We start from the raw sequence: 20247 nt of genomic DNA, 5'->3' as shown, positions 1-20247 counted from the left end.
CGGTCGTGGAGCGATTCTACGAGATGTGCGCACCTGACCTGAGGGTGTGGCTCGTGGACCGGAAGCCAGGGGACTCACATGATGCAGGGAAACTGGCAGATGACTTCACAAACAGCCGGGCCAGGTTTGAAAGTGAGCCCCACAAAGAGAGGGAGTCTCGGAGAGAGAGGGAGTCCCGGAGGGAGAGGGAGTCCTGGAGAAACCGAGAATCTCAGAGAGACCGGTCCCTAACTGTACGACAGAGGGGACCACCTCTTGGGCAAGCCCAGGAAAGAGGGGCCAGCCACCCACCCCCCAGAGAGCCAAACAGAGCCCGGACAGAGCAGCCGGCCCGAGGGACACAACAAGACCCAGGCTGTTATCGCTGTGGGCGAAAGGGGCATAGAGCAGCCCAGTGCCCCAGGCTCCCAGACAGGTTGAGCAGGCCGGGGGGTCATGGAGTCAACTGGGTGGGGTCCCAGAAGCCAGAGGGGCTGGCGGCCAAGGCGGGTGGTGCTGACAATGGGCACTCGGATTGGGCCGAATCCGCCCCACAGACCAGCTCCTCAGGGGGACCAAATGCTCAGAGGCCAGTTTACAGAGTGGGGGCGGCAATGCCTCTGTGGAGCAAGTGTCTCAAACACCTCGAGGTAGACGGGAAAAAGGTCACGGGGTTCTGGGACACAGGCGCTGACGTGACGCTGGCCCGACCCGGGGTGGTGGCACCGGGCTGCATGATACCCGATTCCCACCTGATGATAACAGGAATTGATGGGACCCCTTTCAAGGTGCCCATGGCGAGGGTGTACCTGAAATGGGGGAAGAAGGAAGGCCCCAAGGAAGTGGGCGTGCACAGCCATTTGCCGGCGGATGTACTGATGGGGGCTGACCTGGAGAACTGGCAAGGTGAACGCCCTCGTGCCCTGGTCCTGACCCGTAGCCAAAGAAAACGAGGGGTGCGCTCCCCAGATTCAGGGGTACAGGCCCAACTAAAGTCACAGGAGCCACAGGGGCCAACCCTGAGAGAAAGGGGGCCCCCAAAAACCAGACCTCACCAAGGGGTACTGGCAAGTGCCATTAGACCAAGATGCCCGGCTGAAGTCGGCTTTCATCACCCCTGTGGGGCTCTACGAGTTCCTGGTCCTGCCCTTTGGCCTCAAGGGGGCACCCGCTACCTTCCAGCGTCTGGTGGACCAGCTACTGAAAGGGATGGAGAGCTTTGCCCTGGCTTACATGGACGACATTTGCATCTTCAGCCAGACGTGGGAGGACCATGTGTCCCAGGTCAAGCAGGTGCTGGACCGACTCCAGAAGGCTGGTCTGACTATCAAGGCAGGGAAGTGCAAGGTGGGAATGGCTTAGGTGACCTACCTGGGCCACAAGGTGGGCAGCGGCTGCTTAAAGCCAGAGCCAGCTAAAGTGGAGGGTGTCAGAGATTGGCCAACACCCCAGACTAAGAAACAGGTCCAGGCCTTCATTGGGATGGCGGGGTACTACCGGAGGTTTGTGCCCCACTTTAGCTCCATCGCAGCCCCCCTCACGGAGCTGTGTAAGAAGGGGAAGCCTGACAAGGTGGTCTGGACCGAGCAGTGCCAAGAGGCCCTCTGCGCGCTGAAGGAGGCTCTGGTCAGGGCCCCAGTGCTGGCAAATCCAGACTTCAACAAGCCCTTCCTGGTGTTCACCGATGCCTCAGACGTGGGGCTGGGGGCGGTGCTAATGCAGGTGAATGACAAAGGGGAGAAACACCCCATCGTGTACCTGAGTAAGAAGCTGCTGCCCCGGGAGCAGAACTACGCGGCCATATAGAAGGAATGTCTGGCCATGGTGTGGGCGCTGGGGAAGCTGCAGCCGTACCTGTTTGGACGGCGTTTCACCGTGTACACCGATCACTCACCCCTGACCTGGCTGCATCACATGAAAGGGGCCAATGCCAAGCTCCTGCGGTGGAGTCTGCTCCTGCAGGACTACGACATGGAGGTGGTCCACGTCAAGGGGAACAACAACACCATAGCCGATGCCCTGTCACGCAGGGAGGGCCCCGAACTTCCCCAGGTCACTGGCTAAGTGACCCCGCTCAGTGCGGTCTGGAAGGGGGGAGAGATGTGATGGAGTGGGGGGAGTGCATGTGTGAGTCAGGCTGGATGTCTGAGGCAAGCAGCAGCTCCCAGTGGCTAAGGATGACCCTGGGGCTACAACTGGCAGGTGACACCTCTGCCTGAACAAAGAGCAGGGAGGAGCTGAGCTGGGTTTTTGAATTGGGGGCGGCAGTTAGAGGCGAGGAAAAGGGAGAGCTGGAAGGCAGCCAGCCGGAGGAGGGGGAAGCTACACCCCAGAGGGGCACCCCTCGGGGTCTTCCCCCCAGGACAGGTTGGAAGGACTGTCTCTGGCTGCTATGCTGTTGCTTCTGTGAGAAACTGGACATCTGTTGCCTAATAAACCTGCTGTTGTACCTGCTGAGTGAGAGTCTCTCCTGCCAGCGGATGGGGTGCAGTGCAGGGGGACCCCTGAACCCCATCACAGCATGTGAAAAAGCAGTCGAATAACACTGGGGTCAGCCCACACCCTTTCTTCACACCATTGGATATCTCAAATGGATCTGAGGACTTGCCATTTGAAAGGACAAAGCCAGTCATGCCATCATGGAACAGGCATATGAGGTTAATGAATCTTCTTGGGCAGCCAAGTTTTGACAGGATAATCTGCAGGGCTTCTCTGTTGACGGTGTCCAACGCCTTGGCCAGATCTATAAATACAGAGTACAGATCCAAGTTCTGCTCTGTGCACTTTTCCTGGACCTGACGAACAGCAAAGATCACGTCAATGGTGCTGCAGACTGGGCGAAAACCACACTGCGCCTCTGGTAGGTTCTTCTCTGAGATGCTGGTGATCAGACGGTTGAGGATGACTCAAGACAAGATCTCCCCAGCAGTACAGAGAAGGGATATGCCCTGGTAATTTCCAGAGTCAGCTTTGTTGCCCTTGTTCTTGAAGAGCGAGATGATTGTGGCATCCTTAAAGTCTTTGGGCATGTCATCTTCTTCCCAGATGCTGATCAAGATGTTGTGAAAGGCTTCAAGTGACACTAGTCCTGCCACTTTGAAACTTTCAGCAGGGATACCGTCCATCCCAGGGGCTGTGCCAGAGCTGGTCTGGCTGATTTGCCTTTTTGACCTCATCCACTGTAGGGGGCAGGTCAAGACTGTCTGTTGTGGGTTTCTTGCCCTCACTGTGAACGCTCCTGCCGTTCAAAGCTTGGACTCCTCAGCCACATGAGAGTCCACAACTGATGAGCCTGTGCAAGTTCAAGACGTCATCTTTGGACATGATGGACTGCCTACACACACCCACACCCACACCCACACCCACGTGCATATATATATATATATATATATATATATATATATATATATATATACACATACATATATATAGTGGTCCTGGGATGGAGTGGGGGGGTGCATGTGTGAGACTCAGGCTGGATGTGTGTGAGATGGGCAGAGCAGCTCCCAGCGGCTAAGGATGACCCCTGGGCTGTACCCTAGGCTGGCAGGTAACACCTCAGCCCTGAACACAGAGCAGGGAGGAGCTGAGCTGGGTTTGATTCTGGGGCGGCAGTTAGAAGCTGGGGGAGAGGGAGCTGGAAAGCAGCCAGCCTGGCGAGGGGGAGGCTACACCCCAGAGGGGCACCCCTCGGGCTCCTCTCCCCAGGACGGGTTGGAATGACTGTCTCTGCTGGCTGCACTGACGCCTCTGTGCTGAGCTGGGCCTCTTTCGCCTCATAAACCTCCTGTGCTACCTGCTGGGTGAGAGTCACTGCTGCCTGCGGACGGGGTGCAGAACTCGGGGATCCCTGAACCTGCATCACAGCTTCAAAATGGATGCCTTGAGGATCCCCTCCATTATGTTCCCAGGGACTGAGGTAAGGCTGACGGGTCTATAGTCCCCTGGATTGTCCTTCTTCCCTTTTTTAGAGATGGGCACTACGTTTGCCTTTTTCCAGTCATCTGGGATCTCTGCCAACCTCCGAGAGACTTCAAAGGTAATGGCCAAAGGCTCAGCAATGACCTCTGCCAATTCCCTCAGTACCCTGGGGTACATTAAATCCAGACCCATGGAGTTGTGTATGTCTAGTTTTTCTAGGTAGCTCTTCATTCGCTCTTTCTCCACATATGGCTGCCCTCCACTTCCCCATGCTGCATTGTCTAGCCCGTAGTGTGGGAACTGTCCTTGTCTGTGAAGACTGAGGCAAAAAAGCATTGAGTACTTCAGCTTTTCCTGCATCACCTGCCGCTAGGTTACCTCCCTCAGACGGCAATGGCCCCACACCTTCCCTGATAACCTGTTTATTGTTCACATGCCGGTAGAAACCCTTCTTGTTGCCCTTCGCATCCCTCGCCAGCTGCAGTTCCAGCTGTGCTTTCGCTTTCCTGATTACTGCCCGGCATTCTCCAGCCGTATGTTTATACTCCTCCTTAGTCAGCTGTCCCCGTTTCCATGTCTTGTGTGCATCCCCTTTGAGTTTAAGCTGACTAAGGGTTTCCCTGTTAAGCCAAGCTGGTTGCCTTCCATGTTTGCATTTCTTACTATGCAGCGGGATGGTTTGTTCCTGTGCCTTCAGTGAGGCTTCTTTAAAATACATCCAGTTCTCCTGAACTCTTTTCCACTTCATCTTCGTTTCCCAAGGGATCCTGGTCATCAGGGCCGTGTCTACACGTGCCCCAAACTTCGAAATGGCCACACAAATGGCCATTTCGAAGTTTACTAATGAAGCGCTGAAATGCATATTCAGCGCTTCATTAGCATGCGGGCGGCAGCTGCGCTTCGAAATTGACGCGCCTCCTTTTCGAAAGGACCCCACCTACTTCGAAGTCCCCTTATTCCTATGAGCTGATGGGAATGAGGGGACTTCGAAGCAGGAGGTGTCCTTTTGAAAAGGAGCCCTGTTTGGACGCGCCGCGCGGCGGCGAGGCGCATCAATTTCGAAGCGCCGCGGAAGCCCGCATGCTAATGAAGCGCTGACTATGCATTTCAGCGCTTCATTAGTAAACTTCGAAATGGCCATTTGCGTGGCCATTTCGAAGTTTGGGGCACGTGTAGACGTAGCTCAGGTCTCTCAGGGAGTTGGAGTCTGCTCTTTTGAAATCAAGGGTCTGCTCACCCTTCCACCTTTTTGTCTGGATCCTGAAATCTACCATCTTGTGGTCGCTGCAGCCCAGGTTTCCACCCACTTCTATTTCTCCTGCTAGTTCTTCCCTGTTTGTGAGCAGCAGGTCAAGTTGTGCATGGCCCCTGGTCGGTTCCTTCAGCACTTGTACCAGACCTTCCAGAGTTTGATTTAACACTCCTAGTGGGGATGGACTAAGTGGAACTTTTTCAGGGCGCCCCGTTGACTGTGGTACTTCTGCCCACTTTAGGCGTAAGGGAAACCGAAGGGAGCACAGACTCCCATCGACCTCCCTGAGTGGAGATGGAGCAGAAGCCTGACAAGATATGTCTGCTCCAGCTGTATAATTAACGTAGCTGGAATTGCACCTTAATTCCACCTTGCACTGGAGTGCAGCCGGCGCCCGAGTTCAAAATGTGCTTTATAATATTTCATTGTGTGTTGCTGAAGATTAGAAAATTACATCCTAAAACTCCTCCCCCCACGTTCTCAGAAATCCTAAGGCACGACCTACCAGAGGCAGAAGGGGAGCTCTGGTTGCGTGCGCAGCTGTTGGCACTGCGGATGTTTGTAACTCGGGAAGAGCCTGTACTTTGCATTTGTCTTGATTAGATTTCTTCCCATTTACTTCAGCCCTTTCCTCCGGTCTGTCCAGATCATTCTGCATTTTAATCCTGTCCTCCAAAGCACTTGCAGCCAATGGTCCCTCTAATTTTTTATGTCCATGGGTGGAATGAATTCAGCTATGTGCACCAAAGGGCGCATGTGTGACACATCAGAAAACTCATTCGGCACATGGACAGTGTGTGGCAGGGGTGGGGCCAAGGGTGGCTGGGGGCTGTGGCTGGGGGTTGGGCTGTGCGGGAGGGGAAAGCTCTGGGGTGGGGTCTGTGATGCAGGGCTTGCCGTGCAGGAGGGGCCTCACAACTGGGTAGGAGGGAGCGGAGAGTGAGTGCTCCAGGTGCGGGGGGTGGGATCTGGAGTGGGGCTGAGGCTGAGAGGGTTGGTAGGGAAGCAGGCTGCCAGGGGGACAGATGACTCTCCCAGACCTCTGTCACTGTGGCGGCTCGGGTGCAGGGGACAGGCACCTCTCCATGGCTGCTGCAGCTCCAGCCAGGCCTGCTGCAGAAGGGCACCGCCCCATGGCCCTGGTATGTCTGGGCTATGCTGGGAGAGGGCCAGGGAAAGGGAACCTCTCCCTGCAATTGCAACAGGTCTACGCCAGGACTGTGCTGCAGCCAGGGGAGCAGCACCTCTCCCCCAGCCATGGCAGGTCTGTGCCGGGGCCCGTGGCAGAAGTGACTGGTGCTGGGGTTCCAAGAGGACACTAGCCACATGGCCCTGTCCTGCTCCATCCCCACCCAGGCCCTGGGGCAGCATGGTGGCCAGAGTAGCTAGGGGGCTCATGCTGCTGCCGGTGGAGGGCCAGGACTGCCCCTCACCCATCAGAACGGCGTACTGCTGACGGTGAGTGCGGGGGGGTTGCAGGGACATGTGGCTCCCTGTGCACCCCCACAAGTCACCTCTGGCAGCAGGTCTGGGGTTTGGGAAGAGGCGTCTCTCCCCACTGGAGCCCTGAGCCCCTTCGTGGAGCCTAATAGGCGGCTGTCGGCAGCGTGCAGGGACCATAGCTTGGCAGCATCAGCGAGCTTTCAGTGCACCGTCCATGCGGGAGTCAGTCATCCAGCAAAGTCTGCCACAGAACTGGCCCTGGGCCCATCCCTGCAGGGCCCCTCGCACATTTCCACACTGCCCACCAGGCAATGCAGAGCAGCCCCCAGGCAGTGCACCCCAGGGGCTTGCAGGATCGCTGCAGCACTGTGTTATTTCCCCAGCAGGCGTATGGGCAGCTGAGCCCGGCCCTCCAGGCGTGGGGTTTCCATTGTGGCATTCGGCCAGTCCGTGCCCATACAATGGAGACACACCTCTGGTTTAACTATCTTCTCACTGGAATTTTTAAATATTGTTGAGCCATTTGAGGTATCGTCGTATTAAGCCCTGTTCTATAGAGATGTAGTTCTGTTTTGTAGAACGCTTCCTAGAAGCAGGGAAGGGAAAGACAAAACTCTCTGCGCCCTTTCTTTTTGGATTGCTTCATAGATTGCCCTGTGGAGTGAGTGAGGTGTGAATGGAAGGGTGGGAGACCGGCACCTCCAGGTATGGAGAAGTTAGATCCAAGCCCACTGAGAAGAACAATGGAGCCTGTGCAGTGGGCCCATGGAAAGAAAACTGGACACGTGGACGCCTGGGGAGTCACCAGCAAGTGCTGCCTTTGAAAGCACCACCCATGAGAAGGTGCGAAATGCGTATTCTTAAGGCTGCTCTCCCAGATGATGCACACGCATGAGATGCTAACTGGGGGCCGCCCGCCTGCGAGAGACGCCTGTATAAATGAAGGCATCTTGCACAGGGACCCCGGGTTTTGTCTTGTCATCACTGGAGCATCCTCCCCGCTCTAACTCACCTGGCTGGTGCAGTTATGGGGAGCAGCTATCGGTAACAGCACCAAGAGAGGAGTGTGCTTGTGTGTCTGTCTGTGTGTGTGTGTGTGTGTGTGAGAGAGAGAGACTGGGACGTACCCTGTGCATACAAGAAGTGCTGATTGCTGTATGTGTATTACCAATAACTGCGGCGTTTTGCCTTTTCCCCAGGGACGATCTCATGCCGTACTCTTCAGGACAACAGCCCCCGCCAGCGGCCCTCTCCCCCGCCGTGCTGCGCCCCTGCGGGCCGGCTGCCACTCACCGCTTCATGGAGCTGTAATACTGGTTGATGAAGTCCCGGGCCAGAGGCAGCAGCTCCTCCTCGGTCCGGGGCCCCTCGGCCACCTGGCAAACCATCTGCTTGGGGAACATGAGAGAGCCCAGGCAGCGCGTCCCACCACAGGGCATCTCCTGCAGCACAGAGAGAGAGACATGAGGCTTCGGCTTTTGGAGTCAGACCCAGTCCAGACCCCGACTCTGGTGTGCAGCCCCGTCCCATCAGTGCCCCGACCCACAGCCCCTGTTAGCCCAGCCCGGGGACCCCCACCGCCCTCCCACTGCCCCTCACTCCCACCCACAGCCCCTGTTAGCCCAGCCCGGGGACCCCCACCGCCCTCCCACTGCCCCTCACTCCCACCCACAGCCCCTGTTAGCCCAGTCCGGGGACCCCCCACTGCCCTCCCACTGCCCCTCACTCCGACCCACAGCCCCTGTTAGCCCAGCCCGGGGACGCCCAGCACCCTGCCAGTGCCCCTCACTCCCACCCACAGCCCCTGTTAGCCCAGCCTGGGGACCCCCACTGCCCCTCACTCCCACCCACAGCCCCTGTTAGCCCAGCCCAGGAACCCCCACCACCCTCCCACTGCCCCTCACTCCCACCCACAGCCCCTGTTAGCCCAGCCCAGGAACCCCCACCACCCTCCCACTGCCCCTCACTCCCACCCACAGCCCCTGTTAGCCCAGCCCTGCGACCCCCACCGCCCTCCCACTGCCCCTCACTCCCACCCACAGCCCCTGTTAGCCCAGCCCGGGGACCCCCACCGCCCTCCCACTGCCCCTCACTCCCACCCACAGCCCCTGTTAGCCCAGCCCGGGGACCCCCACTGCCCTCCCACTGCCCCTCACTCCCACCCACAGCCCCTGTTAGCCCAGCCCGGGGACCCCCACTGCCCTCCCACTGCCCCTCACTCCCACCCACAGCCCCTGTTAGCCCAGCCCTGCGACCCCCACCGCCCTCCCACTGCCCCTCACTCCCACCCACAGCCCCTGTTAGCCCAGCCCGGGGACCCCCACCGCCCTCCCACTGCCCCTCACTCCCACCCACAGCCCCTGTTAGCCCAGCCCGGGGACCCCCACCGCCCTCCCACTGCCCCTCACTCCCACCCACAGCCCCTGTTAGCCCAGCCCGGGGACCCCCACTGCCCTCCCACTGCCCCTCACTCCCACCCACAGCCCCTGTTAGCCCAGCCCGGGGACCCCCACTGCCCTCCCACTGCCCCTCACTCCCACCCACAGCCCCTGTTAGCCCAGCCCAGGGACCCCCACTGCCCTGCCACTGCCCCTCACTCCCACCCACAGCCCCTGCTAGCCCAGCCCGGGGACCCCCCACTCCCACCCACAGCCCCTGCCAGCCCAGCCCGGGGACCCCCACTGCCCTGCCAGTGTCCCTCACTCTGACCCACAGCCCCTGTTAGCCCAGCCCTGGGACACCCACCGCCCTGCCAGTGCCCCTCACTCCCACCCACTGCCCCCATTAGCCCAGCCCTGGGACCCCCACCGCCCTGCCAGTGCCCCTCACTCCCACCCACAGCCCCCGTTAGCCCAGCCCTGGGACCCCCACCGCCCTGCCACTGCCCCTCACTCCCACCCACAGCCCCCGTTAGCCCAGCCCTGGACCAATATTCCCTCTAATTTTTCCCATCCATGTGCAGACTGAGCTTTGCTCTGTACACCCAGGTGTGTGCAGCTGGGCACCGCCCGTGGACGCACAGGCTGCTGCACTCTGCGCACCAGCTGGGCAGCATTTGACAGACAAGGCAGAGACAGGGACTGGGAACTCTGCTGCTCCAGCATGAGCTGGTGTGATGGAGTGGGGGGGGGTGCATGTGTGACTCAGGCTGGATGTGAGAGACAAGCAGAGCAGTTCCCAGTGGCTAAGGATGACCCTGGGGCTACAACTGGCAGGTGACACCTCTGCCCTGAACAAAGAGGTAGGGAGGAGCCGAGCTGGGTTTTTGAATCGGGGACGGCAGTTAGAGGCTAGGGGAAGGGAGAGCTGGAAGGCAGCCAGCCGGAGGAGGGGGAAGCTACACCCCAGAGGGGCACCCCTCGGGGTCTTCCCCCCAGGACGGGTTGGAATGACTGTCTCTGGCTGCTGTACTGACGCTTCTGTGAGAAACTGGGCATCTGTTGCCTAATAAACCTGCTGTTGTACCTGCTGAGTGACAGTCACTCCTGCCAGCGGACGGGGTGCAGTGCAGGGGGACCCCTGAACCCCATCACAGCTGCCCTGGAGGGAGGTGCCTGGGGCAGGGCTGCGGGTGTCAGACTGTGACACAGCCAGCAGCCGGCTGGGGGAATCTCTGCGCAGAGCAGAGGGGGTTCCGGGCTCACCGCTTTCCAGCGTTCGTACAGTGAGAGCTGGCCCCACGCACCACTGTGGGTGGGACCCCCCGGAGTTGTGCCGTGCAAGCTGCTGGCACAGGAAGTTGGGGACAGCAGCTCTGGGGATGAAGAGAGTCCCAGGAACTGGCCTGAGCCTGGGTGCTGGGACCAACGGGGGCTGCCCAGACTGGGGTAAGGCCAAAGCAGGGCGGGGGCTGTGCAGCCAGCGCCCCATGGACTGCAGGGAGCTGAGCTGGGGAGTCAGTGGGACTTGGGGCAGAAGTGGGCATGGAGTTGGGTTGATGGCCCCAGAAGGGTTAATCTGGGGGGTGCCTAGGGCGGAGAGTCCCCTGCTGCCCAGCCCAGGCCCTCTGCCAGAGGCGCAGGATGTAGGGTTATGGGGGATGCTGCAGCACCCTCAGGCTGTGTTCTCAGTGTCCCAGCCACTGGGACAGCTGCTGCCTGGGGACTCCACCCCAGCACAAGCCTCCTGGCTGCAGCGGCTGGCCCAGCTCTCAGGAGCAGTGGGGCGCAGACAGGACTGGGGGTGCGGCTCAGCACCCCTGCTCCAAGAACTGTTCCAGCACCACTGCGGCTGGTACCCCGGCGCCAGCAGCACAGCCCCCAGGTCTGGCAGCTGTGAGGAATGCTGAGCACACGGCAGCTCCCCCAGGCCAGCTGCGGGGATGGTGGCTGGGAGCCCTGTACGTGGCGTGGCCAGCCAGGAGCCTCGGGCAGCAGCAGGGCGGGTGGGGCACAAGGCGCAGAAGCTGCCAGCCCCCGCGCCTAGGTGCCCACGAACAGTGAGGGCAGCCTGGGAGAGGGGCAGTGTGCCAGGCAGAGCGTCTCTCCAGGCTGCCAGCAGCTCCACCCGCCCTGCTGGGCTCTCACGGCTGGCCCAGCCTTCGTGCCCCTGGGTCACCCAGTGCAGCAGTGCAGCAAGACAGCAGGGGCCACCTGCGCCTGAGCCGCTTGTCCCAGGCTGCTGATTTACCCTGCACCTTGGGGCCGTGCACCCCGGGGCCTTCAGCAGCCAGTGACACCTCACCTACTTGCTATTGCCCGTCTGCAGCCATTGCCCCCCCTCCCTCCACAAGCGGGGCCTTTACTCGGCACTTGATGGCCAGAGGGAGCTTCGACCCCAGGATTTTGCCCAGTGGTGATCACTGAAACAGGGTAAAGGCCGTTCCCAGTGGGTCAAAACCAGTCCAGAGCTCGTCCAGCCACACAGCAGCCGTGTGCCCCTAAGCTCCATCCAGCAGCGCGGTGCTGCTGTGGTCGGGACCTGACAGCCACAGCGAGGGAGGTGGCTGCGATTACTGGGCTGACTTTTGTTGGTGGAAGGTTCCAGCCTCGCAGAGCCCATCCCATGCCCCATATGTACCTTGGGGAACTCCCTGCCGGGGGGATTGCGCAGGCCAAAGCCTTAGGCAAGACCACAGAGAGGCCCCTCACGGCTGTCAGGCAAGAGAGTCCAGGCTGCCCCCATGTGCTCCCGGGACCCCAGCCTCTGACTGCAGGAGCCGGGACTGGCTGACAGGGGAAGGAAGGGCTGTTTGAACTGGCCCTGCTCTGTTCACTCGCTGAGGCCTGTGGCACCCACCCCAGACAGAGACAGGGCACTGGGCTACCGGCCCCTTGGCCTGAGCCCATATGGCCTTTACGCCTTAGATCTTAACAACCTGACCCTCAAATACCCACCGAAGGGCGTGTTCTGCTGCAGTGGAGCTCCCCTCCTCTTCCTCTCCAGCCCTCCCAGACTGCAGCAAAACTCCAGCTCAGGAGAGGGGCTCCAGAGGTGTGGGAAGTAGGGGTGTGAGGGGGCTGCAGTAGCCCCAGATTTTATGCCTGGTGTTAGCCCCATGCCCTGTGCCCCTGCTGCTCAGCCAGCCCACGGGTCCTGCCCAACCACTAGCCCCAGCCTCTCCCACTCCACCCCGTCTGCATCGCCCCTCCCAAAGACGAGGCCCTGCTCCAGAGGGTGGAGAGGAGCACGGATGGGGAAAGGCTCCAAATCCTGTTCCAGCTCCACTGGCCGGGGCCCGAACTTTACTTCCCTGGCTGGGCTGTGTGTGTTTCTATTGTCCTGTATAACCCCAGGCAGGTGCCTCAGTTTCCCTAAGCACAGCATCAGTACATGGCACTGATGGGCGTTTCCGTGCATGTAGATAATGGTCCTTCATGCCACTTGTAATCCAGGCACCTGGATAACCCCGTTCTTTCCAGAGGAACAGGACAAAGGAAGCAGGAGGGGCCTGGCTGGTTTGAATTGGAACTGGGCAGCTTGAGTAGGGGAGTCTTGTTTGGCTGGAGAGGGAGGAAGGAGGGCTAGTGCCCCAACTCAGGGACCCCTCCTGGGCCCCCTCTCCCCAAGATGGATGGTGCTGACGTCTGGTCCCTGTGCGGACAAGTCTGTTCTGTGCTGGGTCCCTGTTGCCCCAGAACACGTCTGTTCCCCTGCTGCATGAGAGTCACCTCTGCCTGCGGTGGGGCAGGGCCTGGGAACCCCATGTTCCATGACATGGGGCAGGGCACACTTAGGGTTAGGGTTGTGGGATGGGGTAGGGTTAGGAGTTGCACTGGGGTAGGGTTTAGGATTGGGGTAGGGGTTGGGGTAGGGTTAGAAGTTAGGTTAGGTTCAGGGTTAGGGGTTAGGTTAGGTTAGGGGTTAGAATTAGGTTCAGGGTTGAGGTAGGGTGAGGGGTCAGGGTTAGGTTAGGGGTTAGGTTGGGGCTGGGGTAGAGTTAGGGGATATAGGTTAGGTTAGGTTAGGTTAGGGGTTAGAATTAGGTTCAGGGTTGAGGTAGGGTCAGGGTTAGGTTAGGGGTTAGGTTGGGGATGGGGTAGAGTTAGGGGATAGAGGTTAGGTTAGATTAGGAGTTAGAATTAGGTTCAGGGTTGAGGTAGGGTTAGGGGTTAGGGGTCAGGGTTAGGTTGGGGTTGGGGTAGAGTTCGGGGATAGAGGTTAGGTTAGGATTGGGGTTAGGGGTCAGAGTTAGGTTAGGGGTTGGGTTGGGGTTGGGGTAGAGTTAGGGGATAGAAGTTAGGTTAGTGTTGGGGTTGGGGTCAGGGTTAGTTAGGGGTTAGGTTGGGGTTGGGGTAGAGTTGGGGATAGAAGTTAGGTTAGGGGTGGGGTTAGGGGTCAGGGTTAGGTTAGGGGTTAGGTTGGGGTTGGGGTAGAGTTCGGGGATAGAAGTTAGGTTAGGGTTGGGGTTAGGGGTCAGGGTTAGGTTGGGGTTGGGGTAGAATTCGGGGATAGAAGTTAGGTTGGGGTGGGGTTAGGGGTCAGGGTTAGGTTGGGGTTAGGTTGGGGATGGGGTAGAGTTAGGGGATAGAGGTTAGGTTAGGTTAGGGGTTAGAATTAGGTTCAGGGTTGAGGTAGGGTTAGGGGTTAGGGGTCAGGGTTAGGTTGGGTTGGGGTTGGGGTAGAGTTCGGGGATAGAGGTTAGGTTAGGGTTGGGGTTAGGGGTCAGGGTTAGGTTGGGTTGGGGTTGGGGTAGAGTTCGGGGATAGAGGTTAGGTTAGGGGTGGGGTTAGGGGTCAGGGTTAGGTTAGGGGTTAGGTTGGGGATGGGGTAGAGTTAGGGGATAGAGGTTAGGTTAGGTTAGGGGTTAGAATTAGGTTCAGGGTTGAGGTAGGGTTAGGGGTTAGGGGTCAGGGTTAGGTTGGGTTGGGGTTGGGGTAGAGTTCGGGGATAGAGGTTAGGTTAGGGTTGGGGTTAGGGGTCAGGGTTAGGTTAGGGGTTAGGTTGGGGTTGGGGTAGAGCTCGGGGATAGAAGTTAGGTTAGCGTTGGGGTTAGGGGTCAGGGTTAGGTTGGGGTTGGGGTAGAGTTCGGGGATAGAAGTTAGGTTAGGGCTGGGGTTAGGGGTCAGGGTTAGGTTGGGGTTGGGGTAGAATTCGGGGATAGAAGTTAGGTTAGCGTTGGGGTTAGGGGTCAGGGTTAGGTTGGGGTTGGGGTAGAGTTCGGGGATAGAAGTTAGGTTAGGGCTGGGGTTAGGGGTCAGGGTTAGGTTGGGGTTGGGGTAGAGTTCGGGGATAGAGGTTAGGTTAGGGTTGGGGTTAGGGGTCAGGGTTAGGTTAGGGGTTAGGTTGGGGTTGGGGTAGAGTTAGGGGCTAGAAGTTAGGTTAGCGTTGGGGTTAGGGGTCAGGGTTAGGTTGGGGTTGGGGTAGAGTTCGGGGATAGAAGTTAGGTTAGGGCTGGGGTTAGGGGTCAGGGTTAGGTTGGGGTTGGGGTAGAGTTCGGGGATAGAAGTTAGGTTGGGGTGGGGTTAGGGGTCAGGGTTAGGTTGGGGTTGGGGTAGAGTTCGGGGATAGAGGTTAGGTTGGGGTGGGGTTAGGGGTCAGGGTTAGGTTGGGGTTGGGGTAGAGTTCGGGGATAGAAGTTAGGTTGGGGTGGGGTTAGGGGTCAGGGTTAGGTTGGGGTTGGGGTAGAATTCGGGGATAGAGGTTAGGTTGGGGTGGGGTTAGGGGTCAGGGTTAGTTAGGGGTTAGGTTGGAGTTGGGGATAGAAGTTAGGTTGGGGTGGGGTTAGGGGTCAGGGTTAGGTTAGGGGTTAGGTTGGGGTTGGGGTAGAGTTCGGGGATAGAGGTTAGGTTGGGGTGGGGTTAGGGGTCAGGGTTAGTTAGGGGTTAGGTTGGAGTTGGGGATAGAAGTTAGGTTGGGGTGGGGTTAGGGGTCAGGGTTAGGTTAGGGGTTAGGTTGGGGTTGGGGTAGAGTTCGGGGATAGAGGTTAGGTTGGGGTGGGGTTAGGGGTCAGGGTTAGGTTGGGGTTGGGGTTGGGGTAGAATTCGGGGATAGAGGTTAGGTTGGGGTGGGGTTAGGGGTCAGGGTTAGGTTGGGGTTGGGGTTGGGGTAGAATTCGGGGATAGAGGTTAGGTTGGGGTGGGGTTAGGGGTCAGGGTTAGGTTGGGGTTGGGGTAGAATTCGGGGATAGAGGTTAGGTTGGGGTGGGGTTAGGGGTCAGGGTTAGGTTGGGGTTGGGGTTGGGGTAGAATTCGGGGATAGAGGTTAGGTTGGGGTGGGGTTAGGGGTCAGGGTTAGGTTAGGGGTTAGGTTGGGGTTGGGGTAGAGTTCGGGGATAGAGGTTAGGTTGGGGTGGGGTTAGGGGTCAGGGTTAGGTTGGGGTTGGGGTAGAATTCGGGGATAGAGGTTAGGTTGGGGTGGGGTTAGGGGTCAGGGTTAGGTTGGGGTTGGGGTTGGGGTAGAGTTCGGGGATAGAGGTTAGGTTGGGGTGGGGTTAGGGGTCAGGGTTAGGTTGGGGTTGGGGTTGGGGTAGAATTCGGGGATAGAGGTTAGGTTGGGGTGAGGTTAGGGGTCAGGGTTAGGTTGGGGTTGGGGTAGAATTCGGGGATAGAAGTTAGGTTAGGGGTGGGGTTAGGGGTCAGGGTTAGGTTGGGGTTGGGGTAGAATTCGGGGATAGAGGTTAGGTTGGGGTGGGGTTAGGGGTCAGGGTTAGGTTGGGGTTGGGTTAGAATTCGGGGATAGAAGTTAGGTTAGGGCTGGGGTTAGGGGTCAGGGTTAGGTTGGGGTTGGGGTAGAATTCGGGGATAGAGGTTAGGTTGGGGTGGGGTTAGGGGTCAGGGTTAGGTTGGGGTTGGGGTTGGGGTAGAATTCGGGGATAGAGGTTAGGTTGGGGTGGGGTTAGGGGTCAGGGTTAGGTTGGGGTTGGGGTTGGGGTAGAATTCGGGGATAGAGGTTAGGTTGGGGTGAGGTTAGGGGTCAGGGTTAGGTTGGGGTTGGGGTAGAATTCGGGGATAGAAGTTAGGTTAGGGGTGGGGTTAGGGGTCAGGGTTAGGTTGGGGTTGGGGTAGAATTCGGGGATAGAGGTTAGGTTGGGGTGGGGTTAGGGGTCAGGGTTAGGTTGGGGTTGGGGTAGAATTCGGGGATAGAAGTTAGGTTAGGGCTGGGGTTAGGGGTCAGGGTTAGGTTGGGGTTGGGGTAGAATTCGGGGATAGAGGTTAGGTTGGGGTGGGGTTAGGGGTCAGGGTTAGGTTGGGGTTGGGGTTGGGGTAGAATTCGGGGATAGAGGTTAGGTTGGGGTGGGGTTAGGGGTCAGGGTTAGGTTGGGGTTGGGGTAGAATTCGGGTATAGAGGTTAGGTTAGGGGTTAGGTTGGGGCTGGGGTAGAGTTCGGGGATAGAGGTTAGGTTGGGGCTGGGGTTAGGGGTCAGGGTTAGGTTGGGGTTGGGGTAGAATTCGGGGATAGAGGTTAGGTTGGGGTGGGGTTAGGGGTCAGGGTTAGGTTGGGGTTGGGGTTGGGGTAGAATTCGGGGATAGAGGTTAGGTTGGGGTGGGGTTAGGGGTCAGGGTTAGGTTGGGGTTGGGGTAGAATTCGGGTATAGAGGTTAGGTTAGGGGTTAGGTTGGGGCTGGGGTAGAATTCGGGGATAGAAGTTAGGTTAGGGCTGGGGTTAGGGGTCAGGGTTAGGTTGGGGTTGGGGTAGAATTCGGGGATAGAGGTTAGGTTGGGGTGGGGTTAGGGGTCAGGGTTAGGTTGGGGTTGGGGTTGGGGTAGAATTCGGGGATAGAGGTTAGGTTGGGGTGGGGTTAGGGGTCAGGGTTAGGTTGGGGTTGGGGTAGAATTCGGGTATAGAGGTTAGGTTAGGGGTTAGGTTGGGGCTGGGGTAGAATTCGGGGATAGAGGTTAGGTTGGGGTGGGGTTAGGGGTCAGGGTTAGGTTGGGGTTGGGGTAGAATTCGGGGATAGAGGTTAGGTTGGGGTGGGGTTAGGGGTCAGGGTTAGGTTGGGGTTGGGGTAGAATTCGGGGATAGAGGTTAGGTTAGGGGTTAGGTTGGGGTTGGGGTAGAATTCGGGGATAGAGGTTAGGTTGGGGTGGGGTTAGGGGTCAGGGTTAGGTTGGGGTTGGGGTAGAATTCGGGGATAGAGGTTAGGTTAGGGGTTAGGTTGGGGCTGGGGTAGAATTCGGGGATAGAGGTTAGGTTGGGGTGGGGTTAGGGGTCAGGGTTAGGTTGGGGTTGGGGTTGGGGTAGAATTCGGGGATAGAGGTTAGGTTGGGGTGGGGTTAGGGGTCAGGGTTAGGTTGGGGTTGGGGTTGGGGTAGAGTTCGGGGATAGAGGTTAGGTTGGGGTGGGGTTAGGGGTCAGGGTTAGGTTGGGGTTGGGGTTGGGGTAGAATTCGGGGATAGAGGTTAGGTTGGGGTGGGGTTAGGGGTCAGGGTTAGGTTGGGGTTGGGGTTGGGGTAGAATTCGGGGATAGAGGTTAGGTTGGGGTGGGGTTAGGGGTCAGGGTTAGGTTGGGGTTGGGGTTGGGGTAGAATTCGGGGATAGAGGTTAGGTTGGGGTGGGGTTAGGGGTCAGGGTTAGGTTGGGGTTGGGGTTGGGGTAGAATTCGGGGATAGAGGTTAGGTTGGGGTGGGGTTAGGGGTCAGGGTTAGGTTGGGGTTGGGGTTGGGGTAGAATTCGGGGATAGAGGTTAGGTTGGGGTGGGGTTAGGGGTCAGGGTTAGGTTGGGGTTGGGGTTGGGGTAGAATTCGGGGATAGAGGTTAGGTTGGGGTGGGGTTAGGGGTCAGGGTTAGGTTGGGGTTGGGGTTGGGGTAGAATTCGGGGATAGAGGTTAGGTTGGGGTGGGGTTAGGGGTCAGGGTTAGGTTGGGGTTGGGGTTGGGGTAGAATTCGGGGATAGAGGTTAGGTTGGGGTGGGGTTAGGGGTCAGGGTTAGGTTGGGGTTGGGGTTGGGGTAGAATTCGGGGATAGAGGTTAGGTTGGGGTGGGGTTAGGGGTCAGGGTTAGGTTGGGGTTGGGGCTGGGGTAGAATTCGGGGATAGAGGTTAGGTTGGGGTGAGGTTAGGGGTCAGGGTTAGGTTGAGGTTGGGGTTGGGGTAGAGTTCGGGGATAGAGGTTAGGTTGGGGTGGGGTTAGGGGTCAGGGTTAGGTTGGGGTTGGGGTAGAATTCGGGGATAGAGGTTAGGTTGGGGTGGGGTTAGGGGTCAGGGATAGTTAGGGGTTAGGTTGGGGTTGGGGTTGGGGTAGAGTTCGGGGATAGAGGTTAGGTTGGGGTGGGGTTAGGGGTCAGGGTTAGGTTGGGGTTGGGGTTGGGGTAGAATTCGGGGATAGAGGTTAGGTTGGGGTGGGGTTAGGGGTCAGGGTTAGGTTGGGGTTGGGGTTGGGGTAGAATTCGGGGATAGAGGTTAGGTTAGGGGTGGGGTTAGGGGTCAGGGTTAGGTTGGGGTTGGGGTTGGGGTAGAGTTCGGGGATAGAGGTTAGGTTAGGGGTGGGGTTAGGGGTCAGGGTTAGGTTGGGGTTGGGGTTGGGGTAGAATTCGGGGATAGAGGTTAGGTTGGGGTGGGGTTAGGGGTCAGGGTTAGGTTGGGGTTGGGGTTGGGGTAGAGTTCGGGGATAGAGGTTAGGTTAGGGGTGGGGTTAGGGGTCGGGCAGGACTGTGGAAGATCCGCGAGCTGCGCGCGGAGGTCTCAGGTACGTGGCAGGGGACCGGCCGGGGCGGGACAGGGGGGCAGGAATAAGGGGTCAGGCCCAGTGGGGCCAAGCCAGGGCTGATCTCCAGGTGCTGTTGCCCTTCTCTGGCTGGAGGCCGACGCCTGGGCTCTTCTCAGGCCTTGTGTTCACAACACCCCGAGACGCAGGGCGATGGAGGGGCGCACGCTCCCACCCCACAGCAGCCTGGGCATGGCTGAAGGGGGCACCCAGTCAACTCTCTGACGGCCCCTCAAAGCCCCCCCCGATCCCATTCCTGTCCCACATGCCCCAGCCCCACACGTCACCTGTGTGGCCTGGGCGCTGAGCGTATCGTAGGCAATGGCTCCCGTTTCCCAGTTCTTGATCCGCGCGTATCTGGGGGGCTCAATGGGGCGGGCTGGCACAGAGCTGCAGAAAGGGGGGGCATGTTCAGCAAGGGGCCCTGTGTGACAGCAGTGCCCCCCACAGCACCTCACCTGTCCCCCCACAGCACCCCTCCTACCCCCCACCCGCAGAACCCCACCTGTCCCCCCACAGCACCTCTCCCACCCCCCGGCAGCACCTCTCCTACCCTCCACCCGCAGAACCCCACCTCAACCCCCACAGCACCTCTCCTACCCCCCACCCGCAGAACCCCTCCTGTACCCCCCACAGCACCTCTGCTACCCCCCACCCACAGAACCCCTCCTGTACCCCCCACAGCACCTCTGCTACCCCCCACCCACAGAACCCCTCCTGTCCCCCCACAGCACCTCTGCTACCCCCCACCCACAGAACCCCTCCTGTCCCCCCCAGCACCTCTCCCACCCCCCACCCGCAGAACCCCTCCTGTCCCCCCACAGCACCTCTCCCACCCCCCGGCAGCACCTCTCCTACCCTCCACCCGCAGAACCCCACCTCAACCCCCACAGCACCTCTCCTACCCCCCACCCGCAGAACCCCTCCTGTACCCCCCACAGCACCTCTGCTACCCCCCACCCACAGAACCCCTCCTGTCCCCCCCAGCACCTCTCCCACCCCCCACCCGCAGAACCCCTCCTGTCCCCCCACAGCACCTCTCCTACCCCCCACCCGCAGAACCCCTCCTGTCCCCCCACAGCACCTCTCCCACCCCCCACCCACAGAACCCCTTCTGTCCCCCCACAGCACCTCTCCCACCCCCCACCTGCAGAACCCCTTCTGTCCCCCCACAGCACCTCTCCCACCCCCCGGCAGCACCTCTCCTACCCTCCACCCGCAGAACCCCACCTCAACCCCCACAGCACCTCTCCCACCCCCTGGCAGCACCTCTCCTACCCTCCACCCGCAGAACCCCACCTCAACCCCCACAGCACCTCTCCTACCCCCCACCCGCAGAACCCCTCCTGTACCCCCACAGCACCTCTGCTACCCCCCACCCACAGAACCCCTCCTGTCCCCCCACAGCACCTCTCCCACCCCCCACCCGCAGAACCCCACCTGTCCCCCCACAGCACCTCTCCCACCCCCCGGCAGCACCTCTCCTACCCTCCACCCGCAGAACCCCACCTCAACCCCCACAGCACCTCTCCTACCCCCCACCCGCAGAACCCCTCCTGTCCCCCCAC

At 59.4% G+C, this 20247-nt stretch overlaps 1 protein-coding gene across 14 annotated transcripts in view; it reads right to left on the bottom strand.

The window, feature by feature from the left end:
* Nucleotides 1-20247, bottom strand: part of NOS3 (nitric oxide synthase 3) — a 91107-nt gene that overhangs the window by 68285 nt on the left and 2575 nt on the right. For 13 of the 14 annotated variants that reach the window (XR_012644117.1, XR_012644118.1, XR_012644115.1 and 10 more), the window contains exons 2-3: nt 18967-19069; nt 7889-8037 (exon numbers count right to left, since the gene is read on the bottom strand). Coding sequence is in view for 9 of the 14 variants with exons in the window: in XM_074985384.1 (XP_074841485.1) it covers nt 7889-8037; nt 18967-19069 (252 nt within the window). In the remaining 5 variants the exon portion in view is untranslated. Of the gene's footprint in view, nt 1-7888; nt 8038-18966; nt 19070-20247 lie in introns of those variants that run through there. The other variant, XM_074985381.1, reaches the window with a different exon arrangement.

The sequence above is a fragment of the Carettochelys insculpta genome, chromosome 2 (genome assembly GCF_033958435.1).
Source record: "Carettochelys insculpta isolate YL-2023 chromosome 2, ASM3395843v1, whole genome shotgun sequence".
In the NCBI taxonomy this organism is placed as follows: domain Eukaryota; kingdom Metazoa; phylum Chordata; order Testudines; family Carettochelyidae; genus Carettochelys; species Carettochelys insculpta.
This window is presented reverse-complemented; position numbering and strand designations above follow the sequence as displayed.